Here is a 20,605-nt window from a genome sequence, read left to right as displayed (position 1 = left end):
ATTGGTGTGTCGGGGGAGACTTCAACATGCTTGAGGACCCGGCAGATAGGGTGGGAGGCAGTCATGTTACAGTGCACGGCACGGAGCTTGCAGCTTGGGACCGGTTTTGCATGTCACTGAGGATCACTGATGCATGGCAGCATGGGGCTTTCTCCCGGTCTCAGGACAGTCTTAGTTTTTCTCGGTCGGATCGCCGGCAGGGAGGGACTAATCTATCACGGATTGATCGCTTTTATGTGGGCGACTGGTTAGGGGAGCGAGGGGGCTCCGTCGGCATTCTCGCTGGCACCTCATTTTCAGATCATGCGCCAGTTATCTTGACATTGGAGGAGAGGACACGGGAGCCCAACTTGCAGTTGAGGATCCTAGAGAGGGTACTTACAGATCCCAGTCTCGCTGAGGACATTGAGAGGATCTGGCATGATAGTCAGTGCTCTGACCAGGATGCAGCGGGCCAGTGTGCCCAGGGACTCATCGATCTTAGCTCTTTTCTGCACGCTGCAGCTTTGACACGGCTGGGAGAGATTCGCGAGCGGGAGCATCGGCTGAGACGCAGCCTTGCTTCGCTACAGCGCCTTCAGGAGCAGCAGCCTGCATGTGAGTGGGTGGCGTCCGAGCTGAGCCAGGCATGCCAGGAGGTTCGAGAGGTAGAGGAGCAGAGACATGAGTTTTACTATCGTCGTCAGGCCTCTCAGTGGACGCAGCTTGGTGATAGAGTGACTGGAGAGTTTTTTGAGATCACTGGGCCCCGTCATGCGCGACCAGGAGTCTGCCAGCTTGGTAGACCGGATGGATCGGTAGCTACTGAGCTCGGGGAGATTGCCACTGCATTCTATAGAGACCTGCTTTCAGCGGAGCGAGCCACTGAGGATCGAGATGTTTGTAGACAGACTGTGTGGGTCCATGTGCAGAGGAGGGTCATAGACCGTATGCGTACAGTTCTAGGTGCGCCTCTGTCAGAGATTGAGCTTGCCGAGGCCTTGAGGGTCCTGCCGCGACATAGTTGCCCAGGGGAGGACGGACTGACGCCGGCCTTTTTTATGCGCTATTGGGACCTTTTGGGGCTAGGCCTCCGCAAGGGCTTTCAGCATGTTTTGGACACTGGGGTGATGCCGCAGAGCTTTTGAGAGGGCTTGATCTATCTTATCCCCAAGGGGGAGGGAGTATCAGATGATATTTGGCATTGGAGGCCTATTACGATCCTCAATACTGTCTACAAGGTCTTAGCAAAGGCCTTGAGTTTGAGGATCCAGCCGTTCCTGGGGGAGTTGATTCATGCTACTCAGACAGGATTTGTCAAGGAGCGCAGTATCCTTGACAACATCTTTACTTTCTGGGAGGCGACGGCCCGAGCTAGATTTCTTGGCGAGGACTTGGTCGTGATGCTTCTCGATTTTGAGAAGGCATACGATAGAGTTGATTGGGGTTTCTTAGAGGGCACTATGCTTCGCCTGGGCTTTGAGCCAGGATGGATCAGAGGGGTGGCGGCTCTGTATTCCACAGCTCGCAGCCAGGTGTTGATTGCAGGAGGACGGGGGCCGAGTTTTGAGCTGACCAGATCAGTCCGTCAGGGGTATCCCCTCGCCCCTTTTCTTTTTCTCTTCTTTGCGGAGACTATGAGCATGTATTTGATGGCAGAGGAGGTTGGTTTGAGAGGACTTCAGCTCCCAGTTCGGGGGGAGGACCTGCTTGATGCTGAGTTTGCAGACGACACGGGCTTATTTTTGCATGGCCAAGAGGCCAATCTTCTTCGGGCAGAGCAGTCGCTCCAGGTTTTTAGTGCAGCTTCGGGAGCATTGATCAATTGGCGCAAGACAGTGGCCTTTTGGATCAGTAGTGCTCCCACTCCGGCATGGAGCCCAGACCCCGCAGATTGCCCTGCTTCTTCTGAGCATTCGGAAGAAGCTTTTGTATTGGAGTACAGCTCGACTATCCTTGGCTGGGAGGGTGGTGGTGGCAAATCAGGTGCTGTTAGCGACCATGTGGTACATTACATCTTGCTGGATCTTCTCGAGCTCTTGCATCAGCCAGGTACAGAGGCTGATCAGGAACTTTCTGTGGTCTGGGCGGGACGGTCAGCGAGCTCGGGCAAAGGTTGCATGGGCAGTTATTACACTTCCGCTGGCTCAGGGAGGTTTGGGCATTATAGATCCAGTCGATCAGAGTAGAGCTTTATTGGGGAAGCTTATCGTTCGGGGGTTGCTTCTAGGCGCTGAGCCTTGGAAAGAGCTCCTCTTGCAGCGGCTGCAGGCTCGGGCGCCCCCAGCAGGGGGCACTTGGGCACCAGAGATTCGCTGGATCTTTATAGAGATGAGGAGGACAGGCCTCAGTAGAGGATGGGAGGACAGATTTGCTTTGAGTATCCTGAGAGCTTGGGAGCTGCTGAGACCGGGGCTCTCTCAGCGACCTCCTTCTTGTGTTGAGGAGCGGGCCAGACAGCCGCTCATCTGGAGCCCAGCGGTTCGCACAGAGCAGGGTCATATGCTGGGTTCTCGGCCTCGGCTAGCCTGGGGGCCTTTAGCGGCAGGCCTAGCTCGTAGTTTTGGAGACTGGCAGGCCTTCTGCAGTCTACCAGAGGAGATCCAGGTGGAGAGGCTGAGTCACTTCAGAGGGGGGTTGATTATGAGGGATGATATTCAGGAGGCACTCACAGAGGAGTGGTTCACGCCTCTCGAGCCAGTGGCCCCACGGTGGATGGGAGCCTTTACACAGTTGGAGATCCTGATTGCTGTCAGAGCTTGCACTGAGGATGGCAGTTGCCTCTACTATGAGATTCAGGATGAGGGCAGACTCCAGAGAGTGGAGGTGGAGCCGCCTTTGGTTGCAGAGTGCACCTTTCAGAGGATTCGGGTAGTGGCCACCGCTTCTCGGAAGTGGCATATTGACCCCGACCCTGCTGATGTGCTCCCGGATTGGCGCATATGGGCATATGCAGCGCGCCCCTTGGCCCGGCTACAGTGGGACCCCGGGGAGTACGAGTGGCATGATCCTTATGCATCCCTTGAGGCCACAGAGATCACCTTTTTCCAGTATACTGTTCGGCTGGGGCGACATATTTTGACGGCGAGAAGGACGGTCTCTCCAGCGGCAGCGGGGCATTGGCGACTACAGGGACTCTCACAGGAGTTCCTGGAGGATTTTTGGGCTCGGCTCTGGGCTAGTCAACAGGCCCGCAGGATCTCGACTTTTCAGTGGCTGGTCGCCCACAGGGACTCAGCAGTTGGCACTTGGCTTGTTTACAGCGGTCTTCCGGCGGCCTGCGTCCGATGCGGCCACCCTATGGAGACACAGAGACATTGCCTTTGGGATTGCCCTCAGGCGCAGCAGATTTGGCTGCGGATGCTGCGTATTCTGGCCCCCCTCTCTCCAGAGGTTATGTTTACGTGGGGTGCCGCTGCTTGGTCGACTTCGTCAGGGCCTGCTATGGGCTATGAGATGGAGCAGGGCAGTCAGGTCATTAGATTTATTAGGGGCCAGCCTCGCCTGGTTCCGGCACCGGATTTCTCGTCCGCCAGCTGGACACAGGAGAGGGATTTATGATGGGAGCTCCTCAGCAACCTCACCATCTGGTTCACCTGGAGGGCCCGGTTCTTTACGGCCTTTGAGGGGAGATTGGAGCCACCAGCAGAGACTGTACGGGGGATTTGGCAGGAGTTGATCCACACCCTGCGAGGACAGTACGACCAAATCCGGGGAGACTCGGATGAGGTGATCTTACGGCGCCAGGCCTTTCACACCACTTGGCGCTGTGGCCCTTTCTACACCTTACACATGGGATCCCCCCGTTGGCACTACAGGCCACCTGTTTGGCTCTTCCCCCCCCTATTGTATGATTTAGCCTCTCAGTTCTTTGTACTGATGCTTGTATTTTGTAGCACCTAGGGAGAGTCTCCCGGGCTGCCATGCTGTATTCACTGCTCTGTCTCTCTTATGAGCAGGAGAGATCTTTTGTAGCCCTACGGGCGTTTTTTATATAACTAATGAAAGGATCTTTTCTCGGGGGGGGGGGGGGAAAAAAAAGTCTGCACGCCTTTGTGTAGACTACAGGGCATTAAACAAACTCACTATCAAGAATAAGTTTCCTATGCCCAGGATAGAGTACATTTTGGAGTGTTTAGACGGTGCTAAGTTTTTCACTAAGTTCGACCTCAAGAGTGGTTACCATCAGGTCCGCATTTTTGAAGCTGACATTCCAAAAACAGCTTTTTGGACAGAGTGTGGTCACTATGAGTTCGTAGTCATGCCTTTTGGGCTTACAAATGCACCCGCAACGTTCAATAAGATGATGTCTAGGATTTTTGCAGTCCACATTGGGAAGTGTGTTTTCATATTCCTTGATGACATACTAGTCTTCTCAGCCACTGCGGAGCAGCATGAGAAAGACGTGGAGAAAGTCTTGCAACTTTTGCGAGATAATCAGCTCTACATAAACGCCAAGAAGTCTATCTTTGGTGTTAAGGAAGTTCAGTATTTGGGCTACATCATTGGTTCCGATGGGATTAGACTGGACCCATCAAAGGTTCAAGAGATCTTAGATTGGGACATTCCTAAGACCGCCCAAGAAATCCGTTCATTCGTAGGTCTTTGTCAGGCCTATAGTACACATGTCCATCAGTTTTCCAACCTTGCAGCACCTCTTACCGACTTGCTTAAGGGGGTGAAGACTCGCAAGCAGAAAGTCTCAGTTATAGGTAAGGCACTTGATGCATTCCGTGCACTCCAGAAAGCTGCCTCAGAAGCACCTGTATTGAAGTTAGCATCATGGGACGAACCTTTTGAGGTCATCACCGATGCCAGCAATGTAGCCATAGGTGCAGTCCTCCAGCAGGACAATAGACGCGTGGCATATTATAGTAGAAAGTTGGATGTCGCCGAAAAGAATTATTCGGTATATGACAAAGAGCTTTTGGGTGTGATCACAGCGCTCAAACATTGGAAGCCTTTTCTTTATGGACAGGCTTTCACAGTGAAAACAGACCACCAAGCACTTAAGTGGTTTCAGACTATGCCAAGTGCCCAGTGGAGTGATCGACAGGCCAGGTGGAGTCAAATCTTTCAACAATTTGGAGGTATGATTGAATACATTCCTGGTAAGCATAACCCAATAGCAGATGCTCTCAGTCGAAAGTCCAGCATCCAGGCAGTTCAAGAATTTACCATTCTCGAAATCAGTATAGTATGAAAGACCAATATGTCGACTCCCCTGAGTTTGGTACTCAGTGTAGTTTGGCCCTCACTTCTGAGCCTGGCCACTATTCAGTAGAAACGGTTGGTTGTTCTACAAGAACCGTCTCTGTGTTACTCGGGAAAAGCGTTCCGTTCTTTTCCACGATGCCCATGACTCCTTAGTTGGAGAACATAGGGGTATCAACAGTACCCTCGAGAAATTAGAACGGTCCTTTTATTGGCCAAAGATGAGGCGTGATGTCTATGCACATGTACAAGCTTGTAAGATTTGTCAAAAAGTCAAGGTTCCCCATACAAAGAAGGCAGGTTTACTTCAACCTTTGCCTATCCCCGACGGACCTTTCATCGACATATCTATGGACTTTGTAGGGCCTCTACCAGCATCCACTGGATCCCGTAACACTCAGTGTTTTACCATTGTGGATCGCTTTAGTAAATTCTGCATGCTCATCCCATGCAAGCATGCGGCCACAGCCGAGGACGTAGCCCGTCTGTTTCTCAAGCATTGGTATCCAATTTGTGGTTTGCCTAGCACCATAACATCAGATAGAGATTCCAAGTTTACCTCGCATTTCTGGAGGGCATTATTTGAAAACTTCGGAACTAAGTTGCAGTTGTCTAGTGCATTCCATCCCCAGACAGATGGCCAGACATAAATTTATAACGAGTTGGCCTTTGATGTCCTCAAGTCATACTGTCATGACCAGTAGTCCAAATGGGAACATTATCTTCCATTGGTTCAAGCTATCTTGAACGACACTCATTCATCCAGTGTCAGACGGACTCCATATGAAGCAGCCTTTGGTCGCCGTTTTTCTTCTCTTTTGACGAGAATGGTGTCTCCATCTTTAGAGGCTAATAAAACCACGGAAGCATTTTCCGAGATCATTGAGTCAGTCAAGGACCGCTTGATCAAAGCTTATAGCAGACGTGCAAATAAGTCTAGACGAGATGTCCACTTCAAGGAAGGGGATTGGGTCTATTTGCGTATCATGAAACAGAGATTGAAACAAGTGGGCAAACGTTGTCCCAAGCTTTCATTCCGTAGTTTTGGCCCTTTTCCAATAGTCAAAAAGTTAAGTGATGTCTCCATGAAGTTAAAGTTGCCTACCAGTTGGACAATGGTGGATGTTTTCCATGTTTCTTGGCTAAAACCATATGTTGGTCCAGAAGTGTTTGATGTTTCAGATGAACAACAGCCAGAGGTGGTAGACGAGGCAGAAGTTATTGAGCCTGAGCAGATCCTTCTTCATCGATGGAAGCATGGTTCCAGTCGACGGATTCGTCAGTTCTATACGAAATTCCGAGATCGAGGCACCCACGAAGCCGTATGGCTAGACGAGGAGTTCTTCCAGGAGTACTCCCAGTTATTGGCGGACTACTTGGAAGCCATGAACCTGCCGCCAAGCTAAGCAGGAGGGAATGTTACATGCACTCTGCACTCAGTGCATGGTGACAAGATGGCTCATCATCAGCAGTGCAAGAGTTGTACAGTATTAGAACCCAGTAGGATGATATTTGTCGTCCGCCGTGACCCCATTGTACATCCTCAGTCCAAGATAAGTCATGCACGAGCTATGTAGGTCATTCCTCAGCCTTAGCGGGTCAGTCAGACAGTCAAGTCCCTTAACCCACTTGGAGAGAATCATTCATGCATGTAGAGTCACTAGAAGCCTTAGGGTTTGCATCAGAAAGCACTCTGCACTTAGTGCATGGTGACAAGATGGCTCATCATTAGCAGTGCAACAGTTGTACAGTATTAGAACCGAGTAGGATGATATTTGTCGTACGCCGTGACCCCATTGTACATCCTCAGTCCAGGATAAGTCAGGCACGAGCTACGTAGGTCATTCCTCAGCCTTAGCGGGTCAGTCAGTCAGTCAAGTCCCTTAACCCACTTGGAGAGAATCATTCATGCATGTAGAGTCAGTAGAAGCCTTAGGGTTTGCATCAGAAAGCACTTTGCATTCTGCATAATATGCATTCATATGCCTGTGCATCATGTAGAATATCCCAGAAGCCTTAGGGAATTTGCTAGGATTTATCTGGTATTTTTTTCATATTTTATAGTATTTATTTAGCATTTATTGTCATTTATAAATATAAACTTTATTAAATGACCAGCCAACTTGACCAACCTCTAGTTAGTATAAATAGGCTTGCATAGGGCTTAGTTTCTCATTCAGTCTTCAGTGTGCTAAGAGCTTTCCTCCTCAGCCCTAGGAGTTTCCCTTGCCTTCAGCAGTAATGATCCTCCTGTTCATGGATTGTCCTGTCTGGTTTCATCAGAAACCGTGCTGAGCTATCTGGCTCTCGAGAGACAACACTCAGACTATTGCTCAAGGCCATCTGGTCATGAAGGCCGCCCGCACTAGGATAGCCCGAGAGTTCATCAATAGTCATCTAGGCCATCTGGTTGCATTGACCGCCCGTCTATGAAATCCAATATAGTCATCTGGGCCATCTGGTCGCAATGACCGCTCGACAGCGAAATCCAATACAGTCATTTGGGCCATCTGGTCGCAAATGACTGCCCGACTGTGAAGTCCAAGATATATGGCATCGTTGCTGTCCAATGGATCATCTAGCATCGTTGCCACCTGAATACAAATCCTTCTCCTTGGGCTTTTGGGAATCGTTGCCACCTTGACCATCTGACAAACTAAACATTCTCGAATATATAGCTCAATGTCTGTTCTCTGCTACTAGCTAGGCCAGATGCTTTCCAAAGCTGGGGTTGTAATGGTCTTCTTTCATCACTTTTGGCCTCAAATACTTTGTTTAATCATAAACGGATTTCCTTCATAAAAAGAATCTTCTTTGATGCAAGAAAAAGTCACAAAATTTCCATTCTACAATCTGTTCCAATACAATCCTTGAAATCCTCATCTAAGACTTTCATAGGCCACAACATGACCCTCATGGTACAAGACTGCTCCAATGCAATCTCCTCTTGACAAACTTCTTGGTGACAGGATGTCAATTTGATGATCTTCCGATCTGTCTGGTTTCTTGCTTTGGCTTGTCAAGACAATTTGTAGCCAAGTGTCCCTTCTTTCCACATTGAAAACACTTTCCTTCTTTGGCATATTCTTCACGTTGCTCGAGGGATAATCTTCTTCGAAAGAGTGGGGGTTTGTCCCCACTCCCATCCTTCTTTTCTTCTCTTGAGACTTGGCTCTGATGGGGATCGATCTTTAAACTTCTTCCTTTGAGGTGGATCTCGATTGTCGTTCTTTGTCTTGCTGTCCATCCAAGGCATGTACAATGCCTCGTCTTGTAAAGCCTTATCTTGGGCTTTTTCCAACGTTTTCAGTCCAGCCATATACATTGCTTGCATAAGCTTAGGTTGCAATCCATTCACAAACTTACGCATTTCCATTAGTGGTGGAATGGGAGTATATGACGTAAACTTCAAAGAAACTGCTGAAAAATTGTTAAGGTAAGATGCCACATTCTCACCAACTTTTTGCTTTACCTCATCCCATTCCTTCTGCACATTTGCTTCAAAGTTTGCGGATAGGAACCTCTTGTTGAACATAGTCTTGAAGTCAGTCCAGGTCTTCGGCTCAGTCGCTTCCTGTACCACTTTAAGCCAACCAATTCAAGGCGGCATCCTTCAAATGCATACAAACCATTTGAAGCTTTGACTTTTTGGAGTAGTCGTCTCCTCTAAAAGCAGCATGAAACTATTTAACAAAAGATAATGCTTTTGTGTATCCCGCTTTCCATGAAAAGCATCAAACTTGACGCTCTTCTCTCCGAGTTTGAAGTCCATCTTGCCGGTTGATGAAGGCTTCTTTGCCTACAGGGATGACCCACAAGTATCTCTCAACGGGCTAGTACCAGATCCAAAATCCAATCCAAATTCCAAGTCCGGATTCCAAGTCCAAGTTCCAAGTCCCAAGAAAACTCAATTCCTAATCTGTAGGAAGATCCTCAAGAAGCTTCTTGAAAAAAGCAAACACCAAGTTGGCAATGGAACCCTTAATCCTAATGACGGATTTATGAATCAGAAGTCAAATCTCTTGCCGAAAAGCAGAAGTGTACACGTGGCAACACTGGTGGCTGAGGGTAGCGCTGGTGGCAAGGAGCAGCACAAGCGGTGTAGGGCACAGGGTGGTGGCGGTTGCGCAGAGGTGGAGCTAGGTGGCGGCCGGGCGGAGCTGGGCGGCGGCCTGGCTAAGCTAGGCGGAGGTGGCACAAGGAGGTGAAGCCGGTGGTGAGGTAGATGATGAAGATGATGGTCTCCACAACTTTATGCACTTGATGCCCAAACAAGAGGGCTCTAGCTTCTTTTATACCTTGGAGAAGCCTTGCTTTTTGCCAAAAGCTTGTCCATGCTTTGGCTTTTGGCTTTTACTTTTTGCTTTTCTTTTGTTTTATGTACTTTTATTATTAATAAAATATTACCTGTCTTTTAATAAAGTTGTGGTGCTTTGATTTTCTTACTTTAGGACCTTGCTTTTTGGCCCTGTAGTTGCTTTTTTGGAGAAGCGGCTTTTAGCTTTTTGGTGAAAAAAGGAATCATCAGCATATGCTTGTGCGAGAAGTTGAGAGCCACCACACATTGCTAGGCCATGGAGATTGCCATCTGCAACCAGCTTGTCTATATACAAGAGCATAGGATGGGTAGGAATTGCATATAACAGTGAACTAAAGTGGGCAGCCCTGACATATTGATTTTCCTAGTTTCCAAGGAGTAGAGAGATCTCCTCCCAATACGCATTTTGTTGAGTCTTCAGCATACAACCAATACATAACATTTCGCATCTTTGGTTCAAAGCCCATTTTGCTCATCACTTGTGCAATATAGTCCCAATGTAGTGTATCAAACGCTTTAGCAATATCTACTTGCATGATAATGATGTCTTGTTTTGTGTATTTGGTGTATTTAATGCCAATATATGCATTTGCAATGTTATCATTGATATGCCTTTGTGGTACAAAATCATACTGTGTGGGATGCAATCCTTTATGAAATAAGCATTTGACTCGAGTGACTAGCATTTTTGTGATATATCACAGGCATTAAAGTAATAGGACGCCAATCAGAAATCATTTCGCACAATTGTTTTTTAGGCACAAGCTTGACAAGTCCTTCCTTCCAAGAAGTCAGGAGGATTCCTATGTTTGAACAACGATTTATCATGGAGAGGATAGTGCCTTTCATAAGATCCCAGAAAATTCTACAGCAAGAACATCCCATGTGCATCATCAAGCTCATCTTTAGTGAATGGTGTTTCAAAGTCATCAGCCTCTTTATACAGAGTCCAACAAAGTTTGACAGGCCGCACAAACTTGTGTAGCAAGAGTAGGTGGAGACGCAAACACATCAGCAAAATGTTGTAAACATACTCCTCAAGTTGTAGCTTGTTTGTGGTCCATTCACCATTGGGTTGTTTGTGGTCCATTCACCATTGGGTTGCTTACACACACTATGGATTGCCTTTGACGAGAGGCATGCAATCCTTTGAAGAAAGCTTTTGAGGAACAACCTTTATCAAGCAATGGTTTTTGTCGAGTTTTTACTTGCCACTTTTGAAGCTTTCTTTGGTCATTGGTTTTCAAGGTTTGCTACGCATTCCACAAATGTCCTACTCCTAGGCATTCGAAATTCTATGCTGGCTGATTTCTGTGTATTGTTGAATAAGGTGTTTAGTAGTGGACACTCTTTGTCTTTCTTCCTGCAAATACCATATGCCATAATCCTATATAACAGCTTGCATTCTGATTACAAAGCTATACCAGGCCACATCCACGTCCTCATGCATCTGCATAGAAAATGGACACAAAACATCTCTCACCATTTCCTCGAACGATCTATGCATGAGATAGCTATTGTTGACAATCAACAATCTCGGATTCCTCAAGGAATAATCACATGTGTTCATTCCAAAATACAATGCCAACCATAGTGGTGCATGATTTGAAAGCTGCAGTAAGTGATCCAACCACATTTTGCAAGTGAATGCATCATTTTGCGCTGCATTCAAAAGATACTAGCGATTTAAACATGCCCAATAATCAGTAATAGGATTATGATGGAAGGTATAGCCGTTATCATGCATCATAACTTGTGTCTAAAGATCACATGCATGTAAATGCATAAGGGTTTGGTCCCATATCTGCTTTTCACACACACTTTTTTTTTTGGTAATGTCTAGTGCAGTATATTTATATGTTCCCAAATTTACAAAGATGGGAGATCTCCATAAAGGAGAGGAACCCAAATGTCAGAAACATAAACAGAAGAGCTCTATGCAAGAAGCATCCATATCACCCTCATGGCAGGCATCATATAAGGATTGCCGCAATGAGGCTCTGAAGAATTCATATGACTGTTGATTCAGCCTACCCAAGTATGCCATGTTGTGCTCACTCCAAACTGTCCAAAGAGCCCAATATCTCACCCAGAAAAGAAATAGTGAGTATTGGGACAAAGACTGCAATAATCTGCCAAAGAGCCAAAAATGTTTCCCAAATCTGTGACTCGGGAATCGGAGCCGAAGATAGCCTGAAATTCTGCTGAGGAGGGTCCTGGAACAAGGACATTGCCACAGCAGATGAAGAAAGGTCTCTGAGGGAGCTGAACATCTTAGACATGTGGATGGTGCAATGTGACGTTTGGCAAGTGTGACCCCAACTGATAATGTGCCTGTCAAACATCTCCAAAGAAAGAGTCTTTGCTTCAGTGGCATTTTACACTTCCATAACATGCGGAGATTCTTCCGCCACCAAGAGAGAGGCTTTCTCATATGCCACAAAGAATTGGCATGTTGCTGAATCCATGGGGGAGGCTGAAAAAGCCTGTAAGCTTTGATGGAGGTCAAGGCTGGAAGGGGAACAGGATGAGTGCTTGCAGTAGATGAGCACAATTGCCAATCCATGAGCCTGTCTGTGTCAGCCATAGTTGGAATAGGTAAAAAAGGAAGCAATATATCAGCAATTTTCTTCCATATTGGCCTATGATGCATTCCCAATGCATAGGTAGCAGTGGCCCGAGGAAAGGATAAGACATATCCTCGATCATCCACCACATCATGTATGTACCTAATTCCCAGTTTCATAAGATTGTATGCCCGAACAGGTTCCTGCAAGGCAAGTGGAGTGTCAAAAATGGCACTCCAATGAATACTTTCCTTCCTCATGGAGTTTATCCCCAAGCAATTATCCATGATCGAGACAAATGGCCCCCAAGAATGCATTGAGCAGTAGCGCCAGAGTATAGCCAATAAACAGCATTTGCCATCTTGGGACCAAAGCCCAGCTTTGTCATAATCTGAGAAATGAAATCCCATTGAACATTGTCAAATGCCTTAGCAATATCCACCTGCAATATCAACACATCCTGACGAGAATACTTAGCATATTCAATTGCAGTCAAGGCATTGGATATATTGTCATGGATCTGTCTTCGCGGCAGAAACCCATACTGATGAGGGTGAAGACCTGCATGGAGTATCCCATGAAGCCTATGCACTAACATTTTGGCAATAAGTTTGTAAATTACCGGCATCAATGTAATAGGCCTCCAACCAAATATGTGATCACACAGATGGTTTTTGGGCACAAGCTTGACTATGCCATGTTTCCAAGAATGCAGCAACTGATTTTCTTGCCATGCCACATTGATCATTCTCAAGAGGACCTCTTTTAAATCATCCCAAAAAGAAATGTAGAATTCCACCGTAAGGCCATCCCAGCCAGGGGACTTATATTTACTGAGGTGGAACAATGCATTATCCAGTTCTGTGTGAGTAAAAGGCCTCTCCAAAGCAAGAGCATTATTCGGCTCAACTATTGCAGAAACATATTGGAGTAACTCAGTCCTTGCATCAATCACTTGATTAGATGGGAAAGGAGGAGCAGAGAACAATTTCTGAAAATAGTTGTGGCATTCATCTTGGAGATCCAAAAAAGAATGAGTCCAAGAACCATCCAACTTCCTAACCCTTAAGCATGAGTTTTTCTTTCGAGTAACATGCAACCCCTGAAAGAATGCTTTTGATGAGCAGCCCTTGTCCATGAGGGGCTTCATTCTCGCCCTTATCTGCCATTTGTGCAATTTCCTCTGATCATTAGCAGAAAGTTTTGATTGAGCACGTGATAGGTAATCCTTTTCTGAATCCGTAAGTGGCCTAGATTGAGAAAACTCAGTCAATTGTTGCACTGTCTTTTTTGGCCCCCTAATCTCATTCCTCCATTCAGTCATATGCCACTTGCCATACTCCCTAATGACATTTTGCATACGAGAGACAAAGCTGTCCCAAGCAAAATTCATGTCCTCCCGGGCATGCAATAGCAAAGGATGAATAGCAAATTTAATCATCTGTCGGAAATATATGTGCTGGAAATATGCGCTGTTAACATGCAACAATCTACTCGGGAAAAGTGGCAAATCATCCAGAGGCATGCCAAGCTGTAAATTCATCCACAATGGAGCATGGTCTGACAATCCCAATGAGAAATCTATTAGTAGATGAGGGCTGAAATCTGCAAATTGTTGTGGATAAAACAGATACCATCTGTCCAGCCTTGCCCAATATGTGGTAAGTGCATTATGGTGAAAGGTATATCCAGGGACCGACCCTTGAAGAAGTAGCCATAAATCTTCAGCCTGCACAGAGAGAAGCAGGTCATCCCATTTCTGCCTTTCCAAAGATAGCATATGAGACCGTGAAGTGGTGTTATCCCGCATTGGATCTCCATGGATATCTGCATATAGAGTCCCACAATGTAGCCCTCATGGCCGAGGTCTGGGAGGCATACACTGATGCAAACTCAAGAATATCACCATTGAGATTACATTGTATGACAATCCATTTGCCACTGCTGTCATTGAAGGCCAACTGAGGCTCCAACTCATGTCTCACCAGTATGCATACACCTGAATAGGTAGCGGTACCAGCATAATATATATCATAACCATGCAAAAAGCCATGATGTCCAGCCATGGAGTGCTGATTGTGCTCTTGCAAACAAACAATATGTGGCTGCATTTTATGTACATAATTCCATAGAAGCCTCCATTTGGAAACATTGCAGAGGCTCTATACATTATATGTAAAGCACTTAAGTGTTTGAAGCATAAAGGGGGTATGTACAAAAAAGTGAGGATAAAAGGAGAACTTCAAAGAGGCTAAGCCTCTGCCTGCATAGGCTACATGCCTTCACTACTCATGTAGGACATAGCATTTTCCCCCTCCTCTGAATCACATATGGGGATGCCTTTCTTCAAGACCCCCACCCAATTTTGAAGGACAGGGGCGGAGGCTGAAGTAGAAGTCTGTCTTGGTGAAGGAGAAGAAGCATCCCATTGACGAGATTGAAGAGGGCGTCGCTTCAGAACAACTACCTTCTTAGGTTGTTGGAAACCATTCTGATCAATTCCCACAGATTCCTTCAGCTTCTCTTTCCCTTTATCTTTTCCTTTTCCAACAAGCGAGTGCACCTGATTAGCTGATTTTGCATTCTTGGCTGCATTTGTATTTGCTGCCTTAGCTTGCAAATTCTCATTCTTTTCCCGGGGCTGAGGTGGCAAAGCATTTGGAGGGGGTTGATGGCGAACCATCGGGCATTCAGAAGCTAGATGCCCAAACTTGTGACAAGTAAAACAAGCACCTGCAAACACACCCCACTTCAATTCAAAATACTTTTTGCCCCATTGCACCCCCTCAACTTCGACTGCAATAGAAGGAGGGGTAGGTATATCAGTGTCCCAAAGTATACAGAATCTGTTACGGTTTTCCATGGGGCGTGGAGGACAAATAACCTGTCCCAAAGTGGCAGCCAGGCCAGGCAACTCTTCACGCATATAATCCGGAAAGTTTGCAACCTCAACCCATACTGGGCAGTGGTGCCGTATCAGGCTTTGGTAATCCTTGTTGGGGGACCAGGGCATAGCATGCACCATTTGCCTCCCATAAAACAGCGGAGAAAACTCAAGAAGCCTCTGTTTGCATGAAGCATCTGATAGATGCACCTCATAAAAACCTCTGGAAGCAAAGTATACTCCTTCTACAAAGCATCCTCCAAGGATGGATTTGATCCATTGTGCAACATCACTGGCTGCGGGAATTCTTCCTGGAAAGAATATTATGACCGCAGTTTGAGAGAGCTTCCTGAGGGGATTCACAATGGACGGCAATTTCAACTTATAGGTGACCTCTGGAATGGGTTTGCCCTATTCTTGGCGAGACTGCTGGAAGTCATCTTTAAGAGTGTCATATACATATTGAGCTTCTGATGTAGATTCTTCCTGCAACAAAGGAGGCTCTGATAAGCGACGTTTCGCATCTGTATTTCTTTCTTTCCTGGCATATGTACAGACGTCCATTCCTGGAGCCATAATCAAAGCACGCAGGAAAAGGAGAGAAAGGTTCTCGAAGGAGGCAGATGAGATATTGACAGAGAATTCGAGGAGAGGGCAGAATCAGCAGAAGTGGATACGCAGGTACGTGGACAGATAGGGGAGGAAGAATGAGGGCTGTTTGGCAGTCAGAGTGCAGAACAGAAAAGGAGAGAACTGGAACAAAAACTGCGAGGCAGAAAACTGAAGCGTAAACAGTGAAAGAGGGCAGCACAGGTGCGACAGACAGACGAGGAGCAGGGAGGATGATGAGCGGCAGTCTGGGAGACGATGGTCGGATGCTGCAGGCTGCGTTAAGCATGGCAGAGCTTGCAGCGGGTATCCTCTGTCGACATCTTGAAGGCAGGCAGCAGGGTGCTCTCTCTCTCTCTCACACACACACACACACACACACACACTGCTTTTCACACACACACACACACACGCACACGCACACGCACACGCACACGCACGCACATGCACATGCACACTTGTGCACACATACCCATGCATATATAAGCCTTATCAAAACTCCTCTTACTAATGAGGAGCTTCTTTTATCATTATAAGGAATAGGCTATGTTTTTATGTGTCATGGCCCATGGGCAATAAGATGATTATAGATCAAATTATGTTGTACATCCTCATGCTTTAGGAGCATAAGTGAGATGAAAGTTTTTACAGCAAAGCGAGCTTTAATCTGGGCATGCTCTCTGTCAAAATCCTTGGCACCAAACATGTTACCTTTTACAGCTCACCTTTTGATGTAACCTCCCTCAAAATGTCCTATTAAGGAAGGGAGGCATCCCATTTTCCTTTTTCAGACCCGCTATGGCACTGTAGTTTAATTTTAGTGGTAGTGGTGGTCACTGGGTTTGGTGTCCCTCAGTCATCATGTACATTTTTCTGATTACTTGTAAAGAGTACTGGCATATTATAGATTGTACATACCTTTGAACTTCATAAGTAGTCCAAGGGGGTGTTGTGATGGGTGATTTGTAGGAAGGGTTGTGGAAGTTGATTTGGAGGCTGTGTGAGCATGCAACCATGTTTGTGTGTGGCACTTATATTCTAATCACTTAACATTGCCTTCGGCAGGTCCAGTTTATAGAAAATCATGATTCCGACCCAAAGGTTCCACTTTTTTTGGTGAGACTTTAGGGCACCAATTTGAATGCACCATCTGTTTACTTTCTTTAAAGACAGTTTTTCCAATTTCAGAGCTACAGCTTGCAATCAACTTAGAAAATTGGTTGAATGTAGGTGGGGCATTCTATCGGTGCACACATTGCTCTGTGCGTTTTCAAGAAGTTGCCAGACAAGGTCTAAGGTTTTGATATATTCCTTATTCCTATTAATTTTTTTTGCAAAACTAGCAGCATTTTGAGCTCATGGACATACTCACAAGAAGTACGAAGGCACCAGCTTGACTGTGTCGATGCCTTCCTACTAATAGCTTTCCCAGTCCATGGACAACTGCAAAGAGGCTAAAGGGGCACCAGTATGATGGTGTCTTGAAAAATACTTAGTGAATAAAAATGAGTGAAAAATGTAGCTGGCTTGTGTTGACAACAGTTTCTCATATTATCATACAGGTGCAATATGTAGTGGGTATGTATCCATTCCTGGCCATCAACAAAAGCTCATCATTTCAGTCTCTTCTAAGATGGTTTGCTAGGTACCAACTAAGTGGCATTGCCTAGCAAATGACAAATAAACTAATTCACATTGGTTTAATCCTAAAGGGGCTACGCTATCTGATGCTTAGGACTGATATATGGAGATTTTTTAATTTTACAGGCAAGGACTGCTCTGTGAAGCTTTGAGCTACTTTGCTGGCTTTGTCGGGCAACTGCCAAAATTTATGTCCAGAAGTCTTGTCAGCGGGATCATTGGCCGAGGATGGAGCCCAGTCTCTGTCAACGTGGCTTGCCAATACTTGCTTCAAGTAAGGTTTCATAGATTAAGAGCATACAAAAGGTTAGTTTTGGAAGGATTCATTAGATACATAAGCAAACCAAATCAAAGATAAACTTTGTCTGTTTGATATCCTTCCAGTAAATTTTGGTAGAATATGTGTGCATTTCTGTCCACGACCATGGAGTCCAGTTGGTAAAGGAGTTGACTTTCTAGGCAAGTGCCTAGGTTCAAATCCTGCTGGCTGCAGCCATGTGACGTGTTGTTGTCTATAACTCTTATATGTAAATTAGTCTCTCTCTCTTTCAAAAAAAAAGGTCGCGTAGCTTACATCTTTTGTGTACTTTGTGCAGTATTCAATGGTACGCAATTTTTCTTACATGGGAATGACTGAATTCAGAAAGGTAGCTCTTTTAACCTCAAATAATTAGCTTTCTCTGTTGTGTGTGTGTGTGCGTGCGTGTGCTCATGCTGTGTGTGTAGTGTTGAACTGATTGGTATGTTCTTAAATAACAGTTGCAGACATTTCCAGACTGGGAATTTCTGAGACAAAAACAAGATCGAATCTCTTTCCTTTTTGGTGTGGATGATCACTGGGGACCACTGACTCTCTTTGAGGAGGTAGGTTTACTGTAGAATAAGTATGAAAGATAGACCTTGTTGAGTTTCCCAGAGTAGAGATTCATATAACTGCTGACTTATAACTTGTTTAACTGTTTCCGCTCTTTGAAATTCTTTCCCTCAAAGCAAAAAACCCTTGATTTTTATGTCGTGAAACCATTCTTGGAGACTTGTATGTTCTTTTGAAAGATAGTTTCCCTTGCCTATCTTCTTGCCCATGTTAAACAAAGTAGCACAAACCATTCTTGAAGACTTGTATGCCCTTTTGAAGGATAGTTTCCCTTGTCTATCTGCTTGCCCATTTTAAACAAAGTTGCACTCCATCATCCTTATCCTTGGACCTTGGCATCATCGAATCATGGTTATTATAGTGCATCATCATCTCTGCAACACTGCACTATATTTTCCGTGAAGGTTATTGATTACTATATAATGATGTCCTCGTGTGTGTGTGTGTGTGTGGCTGCGTGCGCTGCTGGAGAGCTCGTCGTTGGACCGTGTGCCCGGAACCTCTTCATCTCTACTCGCCTGATTCCTTCTCGTGGGTTCTTGACCTGCACCCTCTGCACTTAGCTCCTGTTGTCTGCTCGACCTGCTTGACTCCCTATTTTTCCTCTCTCTCTGTGCGCGCATCTGTATGTGTGTGTGGCGCGTGCGTGTATCAAGGAAATCGTTCTCTCTTGCTGCTGACTGGCCTCCCCAGCCTCACATTGTTGCTCCTAATTCTACAGATTTCTGTGTATGTGTGTATAGTAATTTTTGGTTACCCTGTCTTTTTTTCCATGCTCTCTCTCTCTCTCTCTCTCTCTCTCTCTCTCTCTCTCTCTCTGTCATTGTGTACAGTCTCTCAGCATGGATCCAATTCCAACTTTCAAGCGTGGAGATATAAAGAGGAGACAAGTTCTCATTGGAAAATCAGATGATTGACCTTTACATTGTGACAATCCTGAATTGCAGCCGTTTGCAGACACTCTCCATGAAGGTTTTATTGAAATCAAAAAAGTTTGGGAGACTCCTGCGCCTCAATTCTGTGTCAAAGTTCCTGGACATGTAATACTTAATCATGTGATGAATCTGGCTCATAAGGCTGTAGTTCTTTTTCCCTTGTGAAAATGCCCGACCTAGTAGATGTTGCACAATTGCTTAAAGCATTGCTTGGTGGCTGTTTTGTAGCTGGTGTGCATAAAGCTGACCTTGGCTTTTTTGAAGTGATATTCACAGATCCGCAATACAAACAAACACTGTTGGAAAAATCGCCTTCGTTTTATGGTCGGTAACTCGTGCATGTTTACCCATGTTTGCCAACTAAGGATTATCAGAGTCTTATAAGGCTATGGATGGAGGTGACCTCCCGCTTTATTGCCGGGCTGCACTACCATTGTTGGCAAATGCATTGGGCAAAGTTGTATGCCCCCCACGCTCAAATGTAAATGTCAATAGGTTTTGCATATTGTGGGACACTCCACACCATCAGATGTTGCTATTGATGTGGAGATGACTGGCATGCCCTCCCAAGATGTCTTTTTTAAGCTTAATTTCTTGGCTCTTGCTTCACTTGTGGCAAATTTGGTCATATGCAATTAGAGTGTCCGATTGTGCTATTGCAACCACTAGTTGCAATGCAATTGAATGAGAACACTCCGGTGGGAACAGTGCAACCCCAAAAGGGAAAAAATGTACAACCGGCCTCAAATGGTATTACGGACAAAGGCAAAATGAAAGTTGCATCCACTAGTTCTCCTATGCCAAAACCTAAGGAGAAAGAAAATCAAGATACAAATTCTTGCCAAACCCCCCAAAAACAATAAGACCGAAACCTGTTGTCTCGCGCAATTGGACAGGTTGCCTCGACTAGTGGACATCACACTAATGAAATAACTAATGATGTTACAAGTGTTGGTTGATTCGGTCAATAGTGGTGAGGCATTATACGAGCAAAACCAAACACTACTACTTGCAAATGTTGTGCACAACTCTGGAAATGTTAGTGATTCAGATGCTATGGTTAATGTTCAGCATGGCTATGTTGGGAGCCAGGCAACCATGTTGGTGGAAACTTAAGAGTTGTTGCTCCCATTACAAAACATGTAAATATATATATGCCACTTAGATGTTTGTCATATAATGTACAAGGCCTCTGCCAAATAAATAAATGGAGGCTTGTTTGGGCGTAGATACATAGAACTCAGCCGCACATAGTTTGTTTACAAGAACACAACCATCATTCTTTTGCTAGAAAGGAAGGTTGCTTTGCGGGTTTTCGTATCTTCTATGCTGGTAATCATGCTTTTTTTGGTGCTACCATTTTGGTTAGGCATGAGCTACAACCTCATCTAGCCTATAACGATCCTCAAGGCGGATGGATGATCATTCAATGTATGTTGAATGGTGAAATATTTGAGTTTGCAACTGTATATGCTTCGCAAACATCTACAATGCGAGCTCAAATGTGGCCAAAATTACAAACTTATCCATTGGTCACAAATGCTTTTTTTGTTAGAAGTCATCTCCTGTCTAGTTTTATACACC

The 20,605-nt window shown here is 45.6% G+C and overlaps 1 protein-coding gene across 1 annotated transcript in view; it reads left to right on the top strand.

Moving 5' to 3' along the window:
• Positions 1–20,605, top strand: part of LOC147631092 (alpha/beta-Hydrolases superfamily protein) — a 78,092-nt gene that overhangs the window by 32,524 nt on the left and 24,963 nt on the right. The window contains exons 7-12 of the mRNA XM_086809426.1: positions 16,637–16,687; positions 16,802–16,861; positions 17,134–17,216; positions 17,339–17,486; positions 17,809–17,859; positions 17,972–18,076. Of these exons, the coding sequence (XP_086665552.1) occupies positions 16,637–16,687; positions 16,802–16,861; positions 17,134–17,216; positions 17,339–17,486; positions 17,809–17,859; positions 17,972–18,076 (498 nt within the window). The remainder of the gene's footprint in view (positions 1–16,636; positions 16,688–16,801; positions 16,862–17,133; positions 17,217–17,338; positions 17,487–17,808; positions 17,860–17,971; positions 18,077–20,605) is intronic.

This window comes from Cibotium barometz, chromosome 15, assembly GCF_041138505.1.
Source record: "Cibotium barometz isolate CiBa-2024 chromosome 15, ASM4113850v1, whole genome shotgun sequence".
In the NCBI taxonomy this organism is placed as follows: Eukaryota; Viridiplantae; Streptophyta; class Polypodiopsida; order Cyatheales; family Cibotiaceae; genus Cibotium; species Cibotium barometz.
This window is presented reverse-complemented; position numbering and strand designations above follow the sequence as displayed.